The sequence below is a fragment of the Lissotriton helveticus genome, chromosome 9 (assembly GCF_964261635.1).
Source record: "Lissotriton helveticus chromosome 9, aLisHel1.1, whole genome shotgun sequence".
Taxonomy (NCBI): Eukaryota; Metazoa; Chordata; class Amphibia; order Caudata; family Salamandridae; genus Lissotriton; species Lissotriton helveticus.
Window position 1 is genome coordinate 133,568,333 of NC_136070.1, and position 23,235 is coordinate 133,591,567.

At 50.7% G+C, this 23,235-nt stretch overlaps 1 protein-coding gene across 4 annotated transcripts in view; it reads left to right on the forward strand.

Moving 5' to 3' along the window:
• ZNF106 (zinc finger protein 106) overlaps positions 1 to 23,235 on the forward strand; it is a 395,360-nt gene that overhangs the window by 308,766 nt on the left and 63,359 nt on the right. For all 4 annotated transcript variants that reach the window (XM_078659625.1, XM_078659628.1, XM_078659626.1 and 1 more), the window contains one exon: positions 365 to 556. In XM_078659625.1, coding sequence (XP_078515751.1) covers positions 365 to 556 — 192 coding nt within the window. The remainder of the gene's footprint in view (positions 1 to 364; positions 557 to 23,235) is intronic.

Here is a 23,235-nt window from a genome sequence, read left to right on the forward strand (position 1 = left end):
ATCACAGTCTTCCAATAATTTATCTTATTTGGTCTTACACTGAATTAATTCAGTATCTTAAGGTAAGGCACACATGGGCCAAATGATGATGGTGGTGCTTGGGAAGAGCTTATGCAAGCTTCTGGATTATGTGTTTTCCATGCCTCCACATTAATTCTCAAATTCTAAAGAGTTGAGGCCTAAATGAACATTTCCAGAATACAGTGAGCAATAGTTCTGCTTTTCACAGTCTGAATGCAAACATCTATTCTTTCCTTACCATTTGTTCCTTTAGCAATAATTACAGCGTCAACAATGGTTCTCTGCATTTTTGTAAATAGCTCATTTTGTAGATCTAATGTTTTGCTTGAATTTTATTTCCCAGAGTGGCAAACAGTTGGACACATTTGAGTGCCATGGTCCTCGGGCCGTTAGCTGTCTAGCCTCAGCGCAGGAGGGTTCCCGTCGATTACTGCTAGTAGGTTCCTATGACTGTACCATCAGTGTACGGGACGCTCAAAATGGTCTGCTTCTACGCACCCTTGAGGGCCACAGTAAAACTGTGCTCTGTATGAAGGTAAATGCTTGCTGCCACTACTTTGTTATGTATAGTAAAAGAAAATATGTACTTTTTAAAAATTGCTAAACACTTTATCTTGGATAATATTACATAGGAATTATTAGTCTGGTGCCATTGGCTAGTAGAAAATACTATAACACATGTTTTTGTTTTATTTCTAAATATTATGTTCACATAAGGTGGACAATGGGGATCCCTTTTCGCAGTGCTAATCAAGACTTTTTGCATTTTTTTTTTTACCGAGCATCATTGATATGATAGTCTATTATTCTTCATATTTTTCTTAATGAAGCGTTTGTTGTTGGACAGATGAGTGCTATGTATTCATTAAAAAGAATTCCAACCTGTGTTTTGTCCCTTGGGGGATATCTTCAGGATTTTTCAAGGATGAAAATGTGTTGCAGCAATAAACAATAAGAACCGTAGAGCAATAATAAAATAATATGGAAAAACAAAAAGCTAAAAAGTCATAAAAACCTAGCAGTTTGTAGTCCATATTTCAAGCATGATTCACACTGGTAAGGAATGGTACACGTAATGCACACAAAGTAAGAATATTGAATTTATGTACTCGTTTTCAATCTGTATAAAATAATAAGAATAACAAGTGTTACAGTCACATCAGATTATTTGGTGGCCTCTTTCTGATACCTTCTGTGTTTAGACTTTGTATGTTATTGTACTGCTCCTTTCTTTCTGCGCCTTCGACATGGATCAGGAGCTCCGCTCTCGCTTGCTTCAGCTTAGGGACTTTTCAAATCGAACGCCATGGTGCAAGTGAACAATGTCCTCACCTAAAACAACAGCAATCCGGCCAGCTGGGATTGTTAAAACAGTTGTCAGTAAAAGAACTGCCTGAGGTGTGCCTTTTGTGTTTTGGCTCAGGGCACAACTCATTACACAAGGATCCAGGACTGTGAAGCAGATCTGTACTTTGCTGAACATAGAAGGGTAAGTCCCACTCCAAGTCGATTGTGCTCACCCACTTCCGCTAATGAGAGCAGTCGAATGACAGGTCTTCTTTGTGGTTGAAGTCCTCTAGTTAGTCAAAGTCCAAATTGAGGAGGAAAATAAGAAATAGAAGTGACCTCATTCCCGCCACTCTATCTAAAGAAGTCACAAGGGCATCAAGATGCCACTCGATCTCACTGCCTATTCTCCATGGAGGAGCCTATTCTACAATTGTTCCCAATGTGGTCACAGTTGCTTGGGTCATGAGCAACGTTGCAAAAAATGTCAAGGCTTTTAAGGAGATCATGCAGCATATTCTAGGCACTCTTAGCTCCCTCTGGCTTACCTTTAAACCCTAAAGATCTAGAGTGGCCTCTAGTCCGATTGAATCCAGAGAAATCAGTCATCATTGCCATCTGACACCTAGAATTAGTCTTGGGTTCTCCACTAACTCTAATTCTGACTACTATTCCAGCTGCAAGACCTGTACCAGTCCCTTTTTCTTTGATACTGGTCCAGACATCACTGGTGCGAATTCGGACATCTGACCCCGAACTGAATCCATCACGACCCAACCAAGTTTGCGCTCCGACTCCAGTACCACACCCGTACAGCATGATTCAGACAGTGTATCACTACTTCAGCCATCCTCAGTGGCTTCATTTTTTTGTTTCCCGTTCTAACATGGGATTCATGAGGCTAGTGGATTTTACGCTTCCTTGGTACAGGCTTGATTTCACCCCACAACCTGATTGGGCCGCCAATGAAAAACAGTGCTCCCTTTGCTGTGGTAATTTGACAAGCTGCTGAGGTCCTGGACCTACAACTGCCTTCAGTTGAATTTTATTCTAAAGTCTTAACAGAAATCCTGCAACCTGGGATTGCTTCCTTCGATCCCTTACTCTCAGTCATCAAGGTCCTAGCCCACACCCCGATAGGCTCCTTCCCACTTGCAAACAAGCCGATGGCCAGATGCCAGCGATTCTGATTTTCTTACACAGCATCCTACTTCTGAAAAGTTTGGTGATCCAAGCTTCCACCAGAAAGGTGAATCTTAATTCATTACCTGTGACACTCCCTGGATAGGGAGCAGAAACAGATTGAGGTGTTTGACAAACAAATGTTCTCTTCTGCCAACCTAACCTTTAGGTGGGTCAACACAGTTTGCTTATGGGGGCGATATACACATACCTTCTGGGACATCACCAGCAAGATTTTGCCAGCTGTCTCAGAAGAATTTAGGACCTCCCTTACTCAAACCATTCAAAATCATTTGTGCTGCCCTGGATAATTGTAGGAAGTTGGCTCTCAATGTGATATACCTATAATTAGTTATATTGTGTAGAGTCCAGAGATTCCCCCAGAAGTCTACAGGGCTCAATGTAAACCCAAACTGCACTATTTGTGCTACTGTGGTCGAGCAGCCTTCAGTCTGAAACAGGGTAGTTTAAGATATTTGTTATTCACACAGTGACTAATAAGACATCTGACTCAAACAGGAGATGTACACAATTTTATAAAATAGTCTGGATTGCAAGAATGCAGTTTTGAAGGTAAGTACACAACAAACAGGGCTTTTAGATCAACACAAGGCAAGATGCAAATTAGTACCAAGAGTGCACCACCAGCAGCACAGGGGCGGCCGGGTGCAGAGGTTAAATTCTGGGTCAGGCGCCCAACATTAACCAATGGAGCCTGGGGGTGATTGATGGTGTTCTGCTCACAAGTGAGTGAAGTGGTGTCAGGGGTCGATCTCCTGGAGTTAATATAAGCACGGGGGCCACAAGGCAGCACCAATCTTACACCCTCAGCGGCACAGGGGCAGCCTGGTGCAAAGTGCCAACACAACGTCGACCCCCCCACAATAATACAAATCGATGGGGCGATTGGTTTTGAAAAGAGGCTTCAGGCTCTGGGTAGGAGACTGAACAAAGGAAATCCACAACTGCCCAGTTAAGTTCTGATGCTAGGAAACATAGGGGCACCCTTGCTCAAGCTCCCAAAAACCCAGGGGCTTCGGGTGCAGGGCTTTTCTTTTTCATCGGGAACAGCTTACTAGGCAGGTTAGGGAGAGTCTTCGGAATGAGGCTGCAGGCGTCGAGGTAGAGTCCAGCAGGGGTCAGCCCACAGTGGACTCTGGCTCAGAATCGCTGGGGAACCTTCGCCTGACCGGTGGGCCACTTGGACTCTCGTTGTGGGCGTCAGGTGCAGATGTGGGTCCTTTCGCGGTTCCTTAGGGCAGAACTCTGGTTCTTTAAAGTTGCTTTCTTCTGGACAGATCCGCTATCCATGGGAGTTCTTGATCTTTATTGAAGGACGGCAGTACTCCCAGTGTTTTGGAGGTTGCTCGGCCTGCGGGATGAGTCGACTTATGGTAGCAAGCTCGAAAGGCAGCAGACAGGGCGACAGGACTGGTGCCAAGTCAGTCACTGGTCCTTCCTCTTTCTTGCTGTTGTGGCTCTTTGGAGTCTAGGCTTCGTAGGTAATCAGGAATCTGATTTCAGGAGGGTCTGGGAGTCCCACCTTAATACTAGATTTAGGGGTATTACAGGAGAGTAAGCAGTAGGGACCAATGGGTCAGTTCCTGGGGTTTCTACACCCTCTTGTATGCCACCCTCCAGTGGTAGGGGGCCATAGCCCTCACCCTGATTGTTTAAGTCCCACCATCTTCAAAATAGTGGTCACTGAAAAATGTGCTTAACTTTGCCTCCAGCACCTTAGGGGTGGAGTTGGCGAAGGGTGGGAACGCCACACTTTCTTACTTACTTTTCCCACTGGTTCTCCCACCAAAAGTGGGTGTTTGAACTGGGGGCTGCCATCTGCTGCTATCAGCAGAGGCTGAGGTGCATTATAAAGGCGGCAAGGCCTTTGAAGCTATCCTCTTGAGCACTCTGCTTATCCTGGGGGAGGAGGTGCGACACCTCTGCCCAGGATGGGCTTTGTTTCTATCCTCAGAGAGCTGGGGCTCTCAACCCAGGGGTCCAGAAACATGTCTGATGATGGCAGGCTGCTTAAAGCCAGTCAAACCACACCAGGGTTGGCAGGTTTTCAGGGGGCACCTCTGATGTACACTCTGAGTACATGTTTTAATAAATCCAACTCTAGCATCAGTGTGGGTTTGTTTGTAGGAGTTGTTTGGTACCAAACACTCCTGGGTTCAGTGAAGCCGCCATGGGGCTGGGGAACTTGAGTTGTCGAATTTCCAGCCCATGTACTTTCTATGGCTTCCCTGGCACTTACAATATTAAGAATAGACTTAAATATTGTAGGGGCTTATCTGCTCATGAGGATATGCCCACACCTGACATATAGTGCACCCTGCCTTAGGGTTTGTGCGGCCTACTAAAAGGGTTACTTACCAATACCTTAGGTAGTGCTGCTTTGACATGGCACACAGGCAGTGTGCCATGTCGACGTAGTAGTTTGTCTGCACCAAGGCATGCAGGCTGCAGTGGCAGTTTGCATGGCCTCGATGAGTCGTCACCAGGGGACCCTTTTCGGTCCCAGTGCCCTAGGTACCAGAGTTACCATTTACTAGGGACTTACAGGGGGTCTGAAGTTAGCAACTCATAGGATATGATGTGTACAGTCATGTGCCTGTCCTGCAGTCCCACAGACCATACTTGTGGTTCGAGGTTTGCCTTTCTCCCTTTTGGCCAGACCATTGCCCCTCTGGTGGCAGTGTTGGGGAATTCCAGGCTTACCCTACCTCAACTACTGGCTGTTGAAGGTGGGCTCACCACACTCCGTCATAGACCTTCTCAAGACAGTAGCACACTTAACAACTTTGTCGGATTTCTCAGTCACCGAGCTAAAGTCACACCGGTCTCCCTCACAGAAACGTATGTTTTTTTATAGGAGCTTTGTTGCAATGAGCCAAGGGCGTTTGGGCTATGATCCCAATGTTTCACCCTTGGTCCTGGATCTCAGTGAGAGCAGGTCTGAGACTTTTTGGCCTTTTATCCTCCTGCATCCTGCTTTTCCTCCTCATCAGATGGCTCTGCCCTGGGTTTGGAAGTTCCCATTGGCCCAGCACCAAGGATACCTGTCTGATGACATTCGGTTTTCGAAAGAGATTGCCTAAGATCTGCAGTGGTGGCTGCTCAACTGCAACCTGATCAACTGTAGGACTCTTCTCCCTTCCCCACTCAGACTGTGGTGACGGAGGTATCACTGCTAGATTGGAGAGGTCATCTGGGAGAGGTGCAGACTAGAGGACTCTCTTCTTCAGCTGAACCTTAGATGCATATTAGTTAGTTGGAGTTGCAGGCCATTCGTCTCCCATTAAAGACCTTCCTACCATCTATCAAGGAGAGGCTGGTACAGGTTCCATGGACAACACAACCACCATGTGGTGCTGCAACAGGTAGGGTGGCTTGGGATCCTGGGTGCAGTGCCAGGAGGCTTTGTGCCTTTGGAGGTGTTTGGAGTGTCGGGGCACCACCCCGATTGTGAACCAATTGAGCGGAATCCATACCTGCCAGGGCAGACAAGCTCAGCTGGCGGTATCTGGTCAATTAAAAATGACAGCTGCAACCCAAGGTGGCATCTGGCATCTTCCAACATGGTGCCTTGTCACGCATAAGCGTCTTGGTGGTGAACGGAATCACCGGTTGCATGATCCGCCGAGGCTTGCTTCATAGATCGTTCCACATTTCATTGCTTGCGGTGTCCGATTCACAGGTTGCGGCCCTCGGAGGTGGGGGCGTAACCATAGCAGTGCTTTAGTCTACCTTTGAGGCATTGCTGAACTTGCGCCAGTGTGAGTGACCGCAATTGCCTGGTGCGACCAGTTTATTTATTTATTATTCATTTGAAAAGTTTTATATAGCACTGGCTAGACCCCGAGGTATCGGAGTGCTTTGCACGAGAAAGAACATTGTTTTCAGTGCATTGTTACGAGTTACATGAATTACTGGAGTGAAGTTGCATGCGTTAAAACATAGATGTAAGGAAGAAAAGCAGGCAAGGGGAGAGAGGAGCAGGGGAGGTAGACCAAGAATGAGAGAGGGAAAGAGGAGGGGGAGGGTGAAGGAAAACACAACCGGGAGAGGAGGAGAAACAGTGCCCGACGTCCGGAGTGCTGTGATCCCAGTGGAAGAGGTATCATTCCCACACTTCCGCTGTGTGTGGTTCCCTTTGCGCTGTGGACTCTCTGAGGGGTCTCTGAAACTCCAGGGCATAACTACTGGATCCCTCCCCAGCAAGGGGAGGAGTGCTTTGGCAAGGGGCGCCATTCCCACACCTCTGCTGTGTGGGGCTCCCTTGATGCTGTGGACTCTTTCAGGGGGGTCTCTGAGACTTCTGGTTATAAATGCTGGATCCCTCCCCAACAAAGGGAGAAGGAGTGCTTTGGCACACACAATGGTGGTAAATTTAATGATAATGATGTATTGCGCGGTTTTAGAATTTGCCCATGGGGCATCGTCATTGTCAGTCCAGGCAGTATGTCTCAGTAGTTGGAGACCTTGGTGGCGTAAGGGCTGTGGTAAGAATCTGTCCTGCTAAATGAGCAGCTCACCTTCTGACTTGTAGGGCTCTCGTGTAGAATGGATGCAGGTAGAGCCTTGCTGGATGGTTATCGTGTGCTCGGTGGCAAAGCTTCCAGGAACCAGATATGCAGGCACCATTATGATGTCAGGTAATTGCGTAAGTTTGAACCACTCAACAATGGTAAAATTATGTGACTTTCCCTTTATAGTGGCAGGGCAATGGTGAGGGACGCTTTTGCATGGTGATGTTAGGTCAGAGTGAGGGGAGTAAATATTACTGCAACTGAAAGCAATTTTAGGGTCATGCAACACGCTGCTGGATAAGTGTTCGGATATGGTATAGGAGAAAGAATCGGGAGGAGACCAAAAAGTCTTGAGTCCAGAGACAGGTGAATGATCTTGGCGAAGATTTGATGGAGCGATGGATTTCTCAGCAGGCAGTCATTCAGGCAGAGAAAAGGTCAGCCACTAACACTACATAGCAGCAAAAGACTTTAGTAGAAGCGTTGTGATATTCGTGATCAGCCGCCATTCTAGGAATCCAGATCGGGCGCCATGTTAGGGTCAGGCAGGTAGGCAGGTATACATTGGCCGAGATCAGCGGTTAGCAATACAAAATCATACATCTTCATTGCCTATATTGCTATGGGCCTCTTCTCCTGCCCCAAGGGTATATCTCCAGTCGCGCCTCACAGCTGGGGGTGGGGGGAGAGAAACGGGTCCGGTCACTCCCATAACCCGTTGTCGAGCTCCCGCCTGCTCCTCCCCTCATCTCCCTTAGCAGTAGCAGTTCAGTGGATGCAGGCGGGGTGTAGTGCTGGGCTGGGAACACAGCCTCACTTCGCTCTGAGCCGATGCCACACTGTCACTCGTGACACGGTTTGACAGATCTTCACTCGCCGCCTCTGCCGTCGCCATTTTTTAATGGGTGAGGGAGGGGCACAGTGTAAGCTCCCTTAGCGTGCGGGTAAGTATGCAGTTCACTTTACCGGAGAACGTTTCAGTAACTGTAGTGGGACTCCTCCGGCTGACCAATCTCTCAGGCTTTTACTGGGTTGCCGGCACAGGTCGAAGCTAGAAGTCTGGGTTGCGGTGTCTCCTACTCCGGAGTCGCCGCCATCTTCACCACCGTCACCATCATTCAGTATCAACATGCACTAGGCGTTGTGCCTCTCTCCAGGGACAATGTGGAGGTGGTCCGAGCACTCCTCAATAAATATTTACTAGTTTTACTTGCAGATATTTAGATCTGTGTGCTGCACCTAACTGAGTGTACCTAACCACTCAAGATTAAAGCATAGAAGGGGCTAGCTACCTGGGATTACTGACTAGATTTAGGTACGCACAACAATAAAAATTAACAGTTCTTCACAATTTAAACCAAGTATCTGAAAGAGACACGTTAGTGATTTATTTATTTATTTATTTTATTTTGAAAGTTTTATATAGCGCGAACAAGATCTTTGCAGATATCAGAGCGCTTTACATAGAGAGAGTACAAGATCCTAATCAAACAGCTAAGTCAGTAAAGCTAACAGCACAAATCGATGTAGATCAAAAATACAGATAATACAGATCAACAGAGAGGTCGAGCAGGGAGTAAGGTCTGTGCATATTCTTTAAGAGTCCGAAATAGTGGTTCAAGTGTAATTAGTCCACTTGACCTACTTGGTTGGTTGGGTTGAGTTGGGTGAGAGTTGTATGGGGTTTGTGCAGAGAAGTTCTTTGATGATGTGCAGTTCTTCTTTGACCTGGATGAGGGTGGCCATGATCTTGTCCAGCGTGGGGTATGCGATGGCGGTGGCGGTGGGAGCGGGGATCAGAGGTGCATGACTGACCCGTGAATTAGCGAGCCGGAGGGGGGGTAGGCTGGTGTTCGTGCTGGGCACCATTGTGTCAGTGTCCATGTACGGGCCGGAGTTAGGGAGGAGAGAGAGTTTGGGCGGGGGCGGTATGGATGAGGTAGAGAGGGGGTTGGTGGAGGGCGGAGAGAGCAGGGTGGAGGCTGGGTGTAAGTTAGTGGTGGTGGGGGTGCAGTAATGGTAGTGAGGACTGAGAGTGGGGGGGGAAGTGGGATTGATGGTGGACCTGTTGAGAGGTGGGGGAGTTAAGTAGAGAGAGGAAGTGTGTTCTGCGTATTTAGTCAGAGGGTAGTGGGGGCTGAGGATGGGAGGGGATAAAGGGTGGGAATTGTCGTTGTGTGTGTCGTTCCGGAGCTGAGCTAGGTTGTGGGTGGGAGCTGTGATGTCAGGGGAGAGAGGAGTGTGGGTGGGAGCTGTGATGTCAGGGTAGCGAGGTGTGTTTATGGAGTGTGTAGAGGTCCGCGGGTTGGTAGAGGCAGAGTTGAGGGTGCTGTCAGGGGAGAGAGGAGTGTGGGTGGGAGCTGTGATGTCAGGGGAGAGAGGAGCGTTAATGGTATGTGTGGAGGTCCGAGGGTTGGTCGAAGGGGAGGGGGTGGTGTTGAGGGTGATGTCAGGGGAGAGAGGAGAGTGGGTGAGAGCTGTTGTGTCAGGGGACAGAGGGGTGTTAATGGTATGTGTGGAGGTCTGAGAGTTGGTAGGAGGGGAGGGGGTGGTGTTGTGGGTGAGAGCAGTGTGGGTGGGAGCTGTGATGTCGGGAGAGAGATGAGTGTAGATGGTATGTGTGTAGTTCTGAGGATTGGTGCGTGGGGAGGGGGTGTCGTTGCGGGTGAGGGTAGTGGAGTCCGGGGTGAAGGGGATGGCGGTGAATTGAGTCATCGGTGCCTTACAGGAGGTTAAAAGTTAAAAGTTAAACGGGTGCAGTTTGCCTAAATGTACCGAATACAGGTAGCTGTATGGTGCTGTCCGTATACTGGACAAAATACAACAGCAACAGTAAGTCACATGAATCGCAAGTGACATTAGCGAGCAACCAAAGGATATATGCGGTAGCAACTGTTGCAGTACAGGAGTTAAATGTACCAGGTGATACTAGTGAGCACCCATAAGTAAATATGAGGTAGCAGTCGGTGCATTACAGGTTATAATACCAATACATAAAAACAGATAGATGTGGATTATGAGCATCTAAAAATAAATGAGGTAGCAATCAGTGCGTTACAGGTAAAACAATTCCATGAAAACAGGTTATAGGACCAATACGTAAAACTAAATAGTTGTAAACTGTGAGCACCCAAGAATATATGAGGTAGCAGTCGGTGCGTTATAGGTAAAAACAATTACATGACAACAGGTTATAGGACCAATACATAAGAAACAAATCGTTGTACACTGTGAGCATCCAAGAATATATGTTGTAGCAGTCGGTGCATTACAGGTAAACAACAATTGCATAAAAACAAAATAGATGTAAAAATGCTGCAATAGAAGGCAGACACTATCACAAGAGCGTGTCGATATAGGCTAAGTAAGGTGCGCGGTAGTGGAACTTAGTCTATGTGTCCGGTTCTCAGGTCATGCTCCAATAGTGAGATTGACTAGTCCATGATGGCCGCCACTGAGAAAGATCAGTCTAAAGTGGCCGCCAAGAAGGGGAGCCGGAGACAGTAGTCCTCTGTTTGTTGTTCTTGCTTTGAGAGCAGGGAAGGGCCTTCTGGGAGGGAGTCCTATCTCTATTTTGATGGACCTGTGTGGAGGAGTTATGCCGAGGAGCCTCGTGGGCGTCTGGAGGTACAGGCAGAGATTTATGGTTTCAGTTAGTGACCCCTGCCCTTATGAACAATGGCGGTTTTAAAAATGTGAGACGAGTGGAGTAAATAAAATACCTTATGGTTATTCTCAGCTCTGTGGTGCCTTAGAGTTGAGATTGCAGTATTATTGCCGATATCACGCTTAGCAGGCATCCAGGGTCTAGGCAAGAGGTGAAGCAAGCAAGATGCGGTGAACTACTGGCAGGCTGCGTGCAAGAGCCCCTGCCCGATCCTCGGTCCCCGCCAGCACCGCAAGAAGGCTGTAGGTCCGCTCCTATGGCCCTTGCAGCAGCATGAGAGGGGGGCCACCGGGAGTCACGTCTGCCGAAGGAACCTCGCGGTTGCCCGCAAATCCAGAGCTCCTACGCTGCAACCCTTCCCGCCTCACTGGGCGATGTCGTGTGTCTCCCGCTTTCCTAACCTTTAGCCTCGGGACTCCACTCTTACCGCATGAGCCCGGGTAGAGTCCGCCGAGCAATACGAGAGCAGCTCCCTCGCAGCTCCTCACAGGGGGCGTCTCTGCTCCCAGTCAGCGGTCAGGCATCCCCTGCAGGCTCCGGTCAGCGCCCCAACAGCCGGTTCCCGCCGTCCGTTGTGGTTGGGGGCCAGCTCAGTCGACCCCACCGAGCCTGAGCGCCCACTCTCCAATGGGCGCCGCAAGAATCCGGGCAGAACCGCCGCGCAGCAAGAGGGCAGCTCTCTCGCAGTCCCTCACGAGGGGCGTTTCTGGTCCGGCTTCAATCCGCACCCCCGTAGGCTCACGGCGGGTGTCTCTGGTCCCAATCGGTTCACCCCTGCAGGCTCCGATCAGCACCCCTGCAAGCTCCAGGCAGCCGTCCGTTTTAGGCGCCTGCGATGGACAGTAGCAGCCCGGTGTCCGGTAAAGGCGGGGGCGATTAGGTCCTCTCCCGCGCCGATAAGAATATGTTCCAGTTACTTGAGTTCCAGTTACTTAAGTTCCAGTTACTTGAGTTGCTGTTGTAGTTACATTCAGTTGCGTAACTACGGATACCCGGGATACTGAGTGCTAACAGGGATTAAATCCAAAATTGGAATCCCAAGCACTCGGAGCTCCGACGAGGAGCTCCTACCCGGCGGCCATCTTGCCTTGAAATTTGAAAAAGTGATAGATTCCTTACCTTAGAATATCCCCAGGCGTCAGACTGGATCCGGAAAATTTTGCGTAGCAATACCCCTGCGCGCCGGCAGGCGTCGTCTGCGGCTCCGCGTCCGTCGTCAGCGTCGTTATGATGTCGTCGGAGTACTTAGACGCCGCCCTCGCGCGCTGACGTCGGTTCTTCTTTTTTCCGCGCCAGCTAGCGCAGATCCGGAGAAGCTCTACCCCTTAGTCATTTTTTGACTAAACTTTTTGACCTTTTTGATCATTTTTCTCTCGAGTCTCTCGACTCCTACGGTGCCGGTAGGGATGCCCGGGTTCAAACCCTGCTCCAAGTGCAGCCGACTGATGTCGGTTGCCGACCTCCATCGCCGGTGTCTTCAGTGTCTAGGCCTCGACCACGACGACCGCACCTGCACCGACTGCCGGGCCCTGACGTCTAAGGCTAGGCGGGAGCGGTCCCGCAAGCGGCTGGAGCTCCGGCAGTCAGCTCCGCGCCGTTCCAGGTCCCGGTCCCACAGGAGGTCGGGGGACCGGTCGTGGGGTCGGAGCCCTCGTAGCTCCGAGAGTCGGCATTGGTCTTCAGGATCCAGGTCCTCAGGTAAGAGGCATGAGAGGTCGGAGAGACGTCATCGTTCTTCCGACCCACCCCGACGCGGCCGGGGGTTCGGGTGACACCACTCACGCAGCTCCGCCGGAGTCGCAGGCATCGCCACCTGCTCCATACCTTCCGGTCCCTGGGCACGGTGCGACGCCAGAGGAGGTCGAGCGGTACCTCATGGCCATGAGGTCCCTCCCTCCTCCGCCGGGTACCGTGGCGCCTCCGGGCCCAACGGTCCCGACTGGAGGGCCTAGCAGGTTGGGTGCTTCAGCTCCGACGCCGTCGGGTGCTCCGGCCCCGGCGGCGCTGGCGACTTCGATCCTGGCGCCGCAGACCCTCACTGGATCCGGTTTCGGCGCCGGCGTCACCGGCGCCGGCCCTGCGGGTGTCGCCGCCTACGGGTGCCGTCCCCGATCCTGCCCTCAATTCGGTTCCGGCGCCAGAGCGGCGCCGCTCTCGACGTCGTATGGAGATTTCTATTTCCACGAACCAGCCACATCTGTTGAGCCTGTCTTACAGGAGATGGGTGACGAGGGTGATTGGGAGGGGCCTGTGGACCCTCTGGCACAGGAGTGCCAGTCTCAACAAGACTGGACATATGACCTTGAGGAGGCCAGTGGAATTGACACTTCGCCAGACACTGGATTTGTCTCCCCTCCCACCGTGGCTACGGAGGAGGGGGCTGCCTACAGTGTAGTGTTGACGCGGGCGGCCAAGGCCTTGGGCCTTACGCTCCCCGTCGCGGCCGTGAAGACTAACCTCCTCACTGAGGTCCTTAAACCGCAAGCATGCTCCACTGAGCCTCTGCTGCCGTTTAATGAGGCCTTGTGTGACGTTCTTTTGGGCACTTGGTCCAAGCCCGCTACAGGTCAGCCTGTGAATAGGAACGTGGCCAGACGCTACTGCCCGACCCTGGGCGACCCTTGCTTTTTGTCCACCCATCCCACCCCCGAGAGCCTGGTCATCCAGGCCTCCACTTCCCAGACCGCATTCCCGACGGCTCCACCCGATCGGGAATCCAAGAGGTAGGAACAATTCGGGGGGAAAAGTGTTCTCGTCCCTGAGTTTGGGACTGCGGTCAGTCAATACCGCATGCCTCTTGGGCCGCTACACCCACACCCTGTGGACACGGTCGCGGACGTGCTGCCACAATGTCCGGAGGAGGTCCGGACTAAACTCGCCCAAGCCCTTCCGGAGGTTCGAGATGCAGCACACTATTCCATCCGGTGTGGTCTGGATACCACGGACTCACTGGGCAGAGCGATGGCAACGACGGTGGCGGTTCGACGCCACGCCTGGTTGAGGTCCGCCAACTTTTCGGCCGATGTCCAGGCCACACTTCTGGACATGCCGTTTGATGGCCGTTGCCTGTTTGGCGACAAGGCAGACCATGCGCTTGAGCGTTTTAAGGACTCCAGGGCTACGGCCAAGTCCTTGGGCCTCTCGGCCCCACGCCAGAAAACGGGTGCCTTTCGCTCCTTTCGTGGCCAAGGAAGGGGCGCCCCCACATGTGCGGCCAGCCACGCACCGCAGACTAATACACAGCGCGGTGGCGGCCGTGGAAACCGCCGTGGCGGTGGTCGGGGACAACGGAGAGGCCAGTCCACACTTTCCCCTGCAGCACCCGCCTCAAAACCCTCCTAGTCCGTGCTTTCAGGCCCATGTGACGCCAGTGGGGGGCAGGATTCGCCATCACCTCTTCCACTGGCGCACTGTCACGTCGGACAGGTGGGTGCTGCAAATCATCTGAAGGGGCTACTCCCTCCCCTTCGAGATGACCCCTCCAGCCATGCCACCGCAATACCACCGCGTGTCGGGGGATCACTTGCGACTTCTGCAGGAGGAAGTTACGGCCCTCTTGGCCAAGGGGGCCATCGAGCGCGTTCCTGGGCCAGAAGTAGGGTGTGGTTGTTACTCCCACTACTTTCTCATACCCAAGAAGAGCAAAGGGGGCCTACGCCCTATCTTGGACTTACGGTACGTCAACGGCTTCCTCCGGGAGGAGAAGTTCAAGATGCTGACTTTGGCTCAGGTCCTAGCTGCCCTAGACCCGAGAGACTGGATGGTAGCGTTGGACTTGCAGGACGCCTATTTCCACGTCCCCGTCCTGCCGACTCACCGGCGTTACCTGCGGTTCACGGTAGGCCACGAGCACTTTCAGTTTACCGTGCTCCCCTTCTGCCTTACCAGCGCCCCACGGGTGTTCACGAAAGTGATGGCGGTGGTCGCAGCTCATCTGCGCAGGTTAGGGGTTTCAGTCTTTCCCTACCTCGATGACTGGTTGTTGAAGGCGGGCTCGCCCCAGACAGTCGTCTGCCACCTCCAGACTACGGCCGATCTCCTGCACTTACTGGGGTTCTCCATCAATGTGCCGAAGTCACAACTGTGCCCCTCTCAGAAGCTCCTCTTCATCGGAGCGGTTCTAGACTCGGTGCAGTTTCGGGTTTATCCTCCTGAACAGCGGGTTCGGGATATTCAGGCTCTGATTCCGATCTTTCAGCCTTTATCCCGAGTCTCGGTCAGGTTGACGCCGCGTCTTCTGGGGCTGATGGCCTCCTGCAACCTTCTGGTGCATCACCCCGGTGGCGGATGCGGGCTCTGTAGTGGGACCTGAAGATTCAGTGGGCCCAGCATCAGGGCAACTAGTCTAACAATGTCTTGATCTCGGAGGGCACTGCAAGACAGTTGCAGTGGTGGCTCACGGACCGCAATTGTGTCAGCGGCAGATCCCTCTCCCTACCCCAACCGGAGCACGTAGTTGTGACGGACGCGTCCCTCCAGGGCTGGGGGGGCCACATGGGAGAGGCGAAGATCAGAGGCCTCTGGTCCCCGGCGGAGTCCCAGTTCCACATCAACCTTCTGGAGCTGCGGGCGATCCGACTTGCACTGAAGACATTCCTCCCCTCTGTCCGGGGGAGTGTAGTGCAGGTATTCACGGACAACACCACCGCCATGTGGTACTGCAACAAACAGGGCGGGGTGGGGTCGTGGACCCTATGCCAGGAGGCTCTGCGCAGTGGCTGGAACATCAGGGCGTGACCCTGGTGGTTCAACACCTGGCAGGTTCTCTGAATGCCAGGGCGGACGAACTCAGCCGTCGGTGCATGATGGATCACGAATGGCGTCTGAACTCAGACGTGGCGCAAGGTCTCTTTCAGCAGTGGGGAGAGCCTTGGTTAGATCTATTCGCCACAGAAGAGAACGCGCAATGTCATCAGTTCTGCGTGTTGGAATTTCCAAGGCGGCACTCGCTCGGAGACGCTTTTCGTCGCGAGTGGAGTTGCGGTCTATTGTACGCCTTTCCGCCTATACCACTTCTGCCCAGAGTGATGAACAAGATCAGGCGCGACCGGGCCCAGGTTATCCTTGTGGCTCCGGACTGGGCACGAAGATATTGGTTTCCAGAGCTACTCAGCATGTCTGTCCTTCCCCCGATTCGTCTGCCTCTTCAGGAGGACCTTCTGTCGCAGCAGCAGGGGACGGTCCTCCACCCGAACCTGTCCAGTCTCCACCTACAAGCTTGGAGATTGAGCGGCGACAGTTGAGGCCATTTGACTTGCCTCCTGAAGTCTGTAATGTCATTCTGGCAGCCAGGCGTCCCTCCAGAAAGTCGGTATACGCCTGCAGGTGGAACAGATTTGTGGCATGGTGCACAGCAAAGGCTGTGGATTCTCTCTCTGCACCCCTTTCTGAGGTTCTCCTCTTCCTTCTTTCTCTTGCCCAGCAGGGCTCTGCTCTGGGCACTATCAAGGGCTACCTTTCTGCCCTTTCCGCCTTCTTAAGGCTACCTGATCAGCCATCTTTGTTCAAGTCCCCAATTGTAAATAGGTTTTTGAAGGGCATCACACACATGTTTCCTCCTGTACCTTTCGTGATGCCCCAGTGGGACTTGAACCTTGTACTTAGCCACTCCATAACTGTGCTCTCCGTCTTCTTACTTTGAAGACTGCTTTCCTGGTTGCCATCACCTCTGCCAGGAGAGTGAGTGAGCTCCAAGCGCTTTCTTCCACACCTCCTTTCCTCTCTGTCCATCCGGACAAGGTTGTGTTGCGGACAAGACCCTCTTTCCTGCCCAAGGTTGTCACGGCCTTCCACATCGGGCAGTCCATCACCTTGCCCACCTTCTTTCCGCCTCCGCATCCCTCGAAAGAGGAAGAAAGGCTCCACCATCTGGACCCAAAACGTGTGCTATCTTACTATCTGGATCGCACACGCCAGTTCCGGGTGGATGACAAACTCTTTGTTGGTTACGCGGGCGCTAACAAGGGACGGGCGGTGCACAAGCGGTCCATCTCTCGGTGGATCATCTTGTGCATCCAGGCGTGTTACTCCTTGGCCACGAAGGAAACTCATGTTGGGCTGAGGGCTCATTCCACTCTGGCCACGGCGACTACGACTGCCCTGGGCCGGGGAGTGCCCTTGCAGGACATTTGTCAGGCAGCTACGTGGGCCTCGCTGCACACGTTTGCGAGACACTACTGCCTGGACAGCCAAGTCCGGAGGGATGGCTTCCTTGGCCGTTCCGTCCTCCAGGACTTTCTGGTGTGATTATTGGTTCGCAGACCCACCACCGGGGTTGGTATTGCTGGGGTATCTATTCCAAGGTAAGGAATCTATCACTAACGTGTCTCTTTCAGAAGCACAAGTTACTACTTGTGTAACGATATATCTGTAAGAGACATTAGTTAGTGATAGATTCCTTACCGACCCACCCATCCTCCCCGTTCTGCAAACCGATATCTAGGGTTAAAGTCATCCCCTTTCAGGGCCCTAGTTTCATGGCACCAGTGTTGGTTCTATCATGGCTCTGCGTATCTGGCGCGGAAAAGCTGTGTATCAAAACTGACGTCAGCGCGCGAGAGCGGCGTCTAAGTACTCCGACGACGTCATTCCGGCGCTAACGACACGGACGCGGAGCCGTGGACGACGCCTGCCGGCACGCAGGGGTATTGCTACACAAATTTTTCCGGATCCAGTCTGACGCCTGGGGATATTCTAAGGTAAGGAATCTATCACTAACTAATGTCTCTTACAGATATATCGTTACACAAGTAGTAACTTGTGCTTCTAGCACTTTTATTCGTGCAATTGATCCATAACTTTTAGTAAGCAGTTAAACTTTCGATTTTTGACAATTCGCTCCCAATTTTTTTTTGTATATACTCAATTTAGTAATACATGGCATAACATAAACAAAACATATTCTTTCAAAATTGGATGTCGATGGCCCAATGCATTTCGGGACATAAATGCAGTCCCTTCGTCAGGGGCAACACTAGAAAAAAGTATATAACAAGCACATGAGTCACGGACCATCAGCTTTACATGCAGTAGAAACATATAGATTGAAAACAAGGCATTATACAGTTCAGAAAACACTAGAAAAGAGAAACCTTCACCAAATGACAACACCCAAATGTGATTCTTGAAATATGGTTCAAACACTCACTCCAGTAATTGAACTTAACAATCTTCTGAGTTTTTTTATAAAACGAGTGTTCACCTTCCTGAAATCCAAAATATATCAACTCAGTGAAAAATAAACCAACCCTGTCAAATGAGCAACATATTAACAATGGTCGATGATTTCCTCACGTATCAACGAAGAAAAAGCACGATCTGATGATAAAGTAATCACTGAAACAAAGTTGCTAGCCATTGTGTTAAAAAATCAGAATCCTTTCGTGAGGTCATCTTACCTATGATACACGAAATAACGCGATCCTCAAAACATGATCCGATTGTACCCTCAGAATGTTCATCTGTAATCAAAAAGACACAATTGCCAGTCTGTCCAAACCATCATGCCAGCAACTAAGTTGTGCGTAACCATTTTCACCACACAAATTCGCTTACCGAATACTAGCGTCTCCCTCACTTCCGTGAACCCGATCGAGTTAACTGGCATCAACGTGTGCTTTAAAAAGCGTTGCAACAACTCCTCATCCTCATTCACGATTGGACAAACGCTTCTACCTTAATTACGTCATCCCGCAAGTGAGCCTCGCATCTCCCGGCCTGATCATAATCATAACAAGCCTTTACAATGCAATAGGTCTCCCAGCATTAAAGTTTGAGCTATTGGCATTGTATATTACAATGTGTTACATTAATTTGTTATCAAACTCTGAATTGTTGTATAAAGATGATTTGCAAACTGTCAAATGTTGCTGAATAGTAAGCAACGTTGTGAATAATATTGTTTGCTAGTCATCCTTGGGTACCAGAGTACTTCACTTGAGGCAGCTCACTACTCTGCACTCACTACTCTGCACTCACTACTCTGCACTCACTACTCTGCACTCACTACTCTGCACTCACTACTCTGCACTCACTACTCACTACTCTGCACTCACTACTCACTACTCTGCACTCACTACTCTGCACTCACTACTCTGCACTCACTACTCTGCACTCACTACTCTGCACTCACTACTCTGCACTCACTGCTCACTACTCTGCACTCACTGCTCACTACTCTGCACTCACTGCTCACTACTCTGCACTCACTGCTCACTACTCTGCACTCACTGCTCACTACTCTGCACTCACTGCTCACTACTCTGCACTCACTGCTCACTACTCTGCACTCACTACTCACTACTCTGCACTCACTACTCTGCACTCACTACTCACTACTGTGCACTCACTACTTTGCACTCACTACTTTGCACTCACTACTTTGCACTCACTACTCTGCACTCACTACTCACTACTCTGCACTCACTACTTTGCACTCACTACTCACTACTATGCACTCACTACTCTGCACTCACTACTCTGCACTCACTACTCTGCACTATGCACTCACTACTCTGCACTCACTACTCACTACTCTGCACTCACTACTTTGCACTCACTACTTTGCACTCACTACTTTGCACTCACTACTCTGCACTCACTACTTTGCACTCACTACTCACTACTTTGCACTCACTACTCACTACTCTGCACCCACTACTCACTACTTTGCACTCACTACTCTGCACTCACTACTCACTACTCTGCACTCACTACTTTGCACTCACTACTCACTACTTTGCACTCACTACTCACTACTCTGCACTCACTACTCACTACTCTGCACTCACTACTCTGCACTCACTACTCACTACTATGCACTCACTACTCACTATTATGCACTCACTACTCTGCACTCTGCACTCACTACTCTGCACTCACTACTCACTACTCTGCACTCACTACTCTGCACTCACTACTCACTACTCTGCACTCACTACTTTGCACTCACTACTCACTACTCTGCACTCACTACTCTGCACTCACTACTCACTACTCTGCACTCACTACTCTGCACTCACTACTCACTACTCTGCACTCACTACTTTGCACTCACTAACTACTTTGCACTCACTACTCACTACTCTGCACTCACTACTTACTACTCTGCACTCACTACTCTGCACTCACTACTCACTACTATGCACTCACTACTCACTACTATGCACTCACTACTCACTACTATGCACTCACTACTCTGCACTCTGCACTCACTACTCTGCACTCACTACTCAATACTCTGCACTCACTACTCACTACTCTGCACTCACTACTCTGCACTCACTACTCTGCACTCACTACTCTGCACTCACTACTCTGCACTCACTACTTTGCACTCACTACTTTGCACTCACTACTCTGCACTCACTGCTCACTACTCTGCACTCACTGCTCACTACTCTGCACTCACTGCTCACTACTCTGCACTCACTGCTCACTACTCTGCACTCACTGCTCACTACTCTGCACTCACTGCTCACTACTCTGCACTCACTACTCACTACTCTGCACTCACTACTCTGCACTCACTACTCACTACTGTGCACTCACTACTTTGCACTCACTACTTTGCACTCACTACTTTGCACTCACTACTCTGCACTCACTACTCTGCACTCACTACTCACTACTCTGCACTCACTACTTTGCACTCACTACTCACTACTCTGCACTCACTACTCACTACTATGCACTCACTACTCTGCACTCTGCACTCACCACTATGCACTCACTACTCTGCACTCACTACTTTGCACTCACTACTCACTACTTTGCACTCACTACTCACTACTCTGCACCCACTACTCACTACTTTGCACTCACTACTCTGCACTCACTACTCACTACTCTGCACTCACTACTTTGCACTCACTACTCACTACTTTGCACTCACTACTCACTACTCTGCACTCACTACTCACTACTCTGCACTCACTACTCACTACTATGCACTCACTACTCACTACTATGCACTCACTACTCTGCACTCTGCACTCACTACTCTGCACTCACTACTCACTACTCTGCACTCACTACTCTGCACTCACTACTCACTACTCTGCACTCACTACTTTGCACTCACTACTCACTACTCTGCACTCACTACTCTGCACTCACTACTCACTACTCTGCACTCACTACTCTGCACTCACTACTCACTACTCTGCACTCACTACTTTGCACTCACTACTCACTACTTTGCACTCACTACTCTGCACTCACTACTTACTACTCTGCACTCACTACTCTGCACTCACTACTCACTACTATGCACTCACTACTCACTACTATGCACTCACTACTCTGCACTCTGCACTCACTACTCTGCACTCACTACTCTGCACTCACTACTCACTACTCTGCACTCACTACTTTGCACTCACTACTCACTACTCTGCACTCACTACTCTGCACTCACTACTCACTACTCTGCACTCACTACTCACTACTCTGCACTCACTACTCTGCATTCACTACTCTGCACTCACTACTCACTACTCTGCACTCACTACTCACTACTCTGCACTCACTACTCACTACTCTGCACTCACTACTCACTACTCTGCACTCCCTGTAGTGTGCTGTCTCCCTGTAGTGTGCTGTCTCCCTGTAGTGTGCTGTCTCCCTGTAGTGTGCTGTCTCTCTGTAGTGTGCTGTCTCCCTGTAGTGTGCTGTCTCCCTGTAGTGTGCTGTCTCCCTGTAGTGTGCTGTCTCCCTGTAGTGTGCTGTCTCCCTGTAGTGTGCTGTCTCCCTATAGTGTGCTGTCTCCCTATAGTGTGCTGTCTCCCTATAGTGTGCTGTCTCCTCTCCTAGAGTGTAGTCAGTCTTCCGTGCCCAAGTGTAAGTGAATGTCGGCCACTTGAGTCAATGCCTTGCCATCCTAATGCACATAAGTGTCTCCCTAATTGAACATGTCAGTGTCTCATCTCCATTCTGTCCGTTTCCAATGTCCCAGTGTACTGCATGCGACTCCTGTCCTAGCGGTCACCGTCTCTTGTTCCAGTGTACAATGGTGTCTTATTTTCCAATGCTCGCACCAGACCTAAACAAGGAATAACAATATAGGTGCTTAGACATATTTGTTCACCCCATATATTATATTGACCTTAATGCTTGGAATGTATGATGGGAACTTGTAGCAATAACGTGCAATAAATAATTACGAGGTTGTGCTCCAAAAAGTGATGTATATTATTCTAGGTTTGTGGTTTAAACAAATAATTGGCGACTTGAGTTGGATTGTAAAGCTTACTTCGTGCTGTGAACAGAGAACATTAACTCATTTTAGGAGTTTGAATGTTGTAAAAGCGTTGACACGGAGTGGCTCTGTAATTTAGCTGCGTTTTATTTTATCAAGGACATCGCTGTCAGATGGCAGCGGTGCCCAACACAGTAGGCTGTTATTGTGATGTGAGCTGACTTCAAAGCTGGCGTTGAAAGGCAGAGCGGAAAGCCTACCTTGCTGGCGTAACTTCTTTGAAGAATGCAGTGGGTACAAACACCTGGTGAGTCTGCCGACCAAGCCGAGGTGAGCCCGCCGACCAAGCCGAGGTGAGCCCGCTGCCCTGCTCTGCTAGGGAGGTGCAAACTAAGGCTGTGCCTGATTCTGCCCCAGCCTTCCTCTCCTTGAAGGGCTCAATCCACCAGTCAGCGCCGATGTAACTTGTACGCCCGTCGGCCTGTGCTACCTGCAAAGTGCAAATAAAACGTTTCTCCGCCTCCGTTTCACACACTTCCCAGCTGAGTCTGAAAAGCGGGAGGGTGCGGGAACGAGGCTCCCTTGTAAGAATTGCAACCCTGCTGGGAATGTCTTCTTGTAGAACAGCGCAGTGGACAAGGGCTGTTCGATGATGGAAAAGCACATACGCTGCAGCACTCAGCCTCGCCAATCACACAGACAAAAGACAAAGACACAAAGAGAACCAAAAGAACCCTGAATTCCAGAGAGCTGCTTACTTTCAATTACAGCACATTTAGCATGAATGGCACTAACACAGTGTTAAAGGCAAACCTAACTACAGTCACCAAGGAGAGGAAATCTCATCTGGACAGAGAGGACGGCGGAACGAGACGGGAGAAGCCCCGAGCTGCTGACACGGAGGACGACGCTACTGCGCGCGCACTCCTAAAAACGAAACCTATGGTGGGAGCGGGACTTCCGTTTTGTGAAGCCCGCGCCCACGGAGTGCCTGGAGGAGCAGTGGTGACGCGGGGCTCCCATGCCCGAGGAAGAGCCCCGCGGTCGGAGGCTGCACAAGTCCGAAGTGCCGGTGAGCGGGGAAGGGGGGGATGCCTGTATATGTGCGTGTGTGTGTGTCTGTGTGTGCGAAGGCGGAGGGGTGGGGGGGGGATGTCTCTCCGTGCGTGTATGTGTGCTTGTGTATGTGTGTGCGCATGCGTGCAGGGGGAGGTGTGCCTGTGTATGTTTGCGCTTCCCAGGAGACAGCCACGGCGAGCGCGCGCGTGGCCTGCGCCGATCGCCTTTTGCGAAATGCGCGCGGCCAGGTGCTGTCTCCTGGGAAGCAGAGTCAGCGACAAAAGATC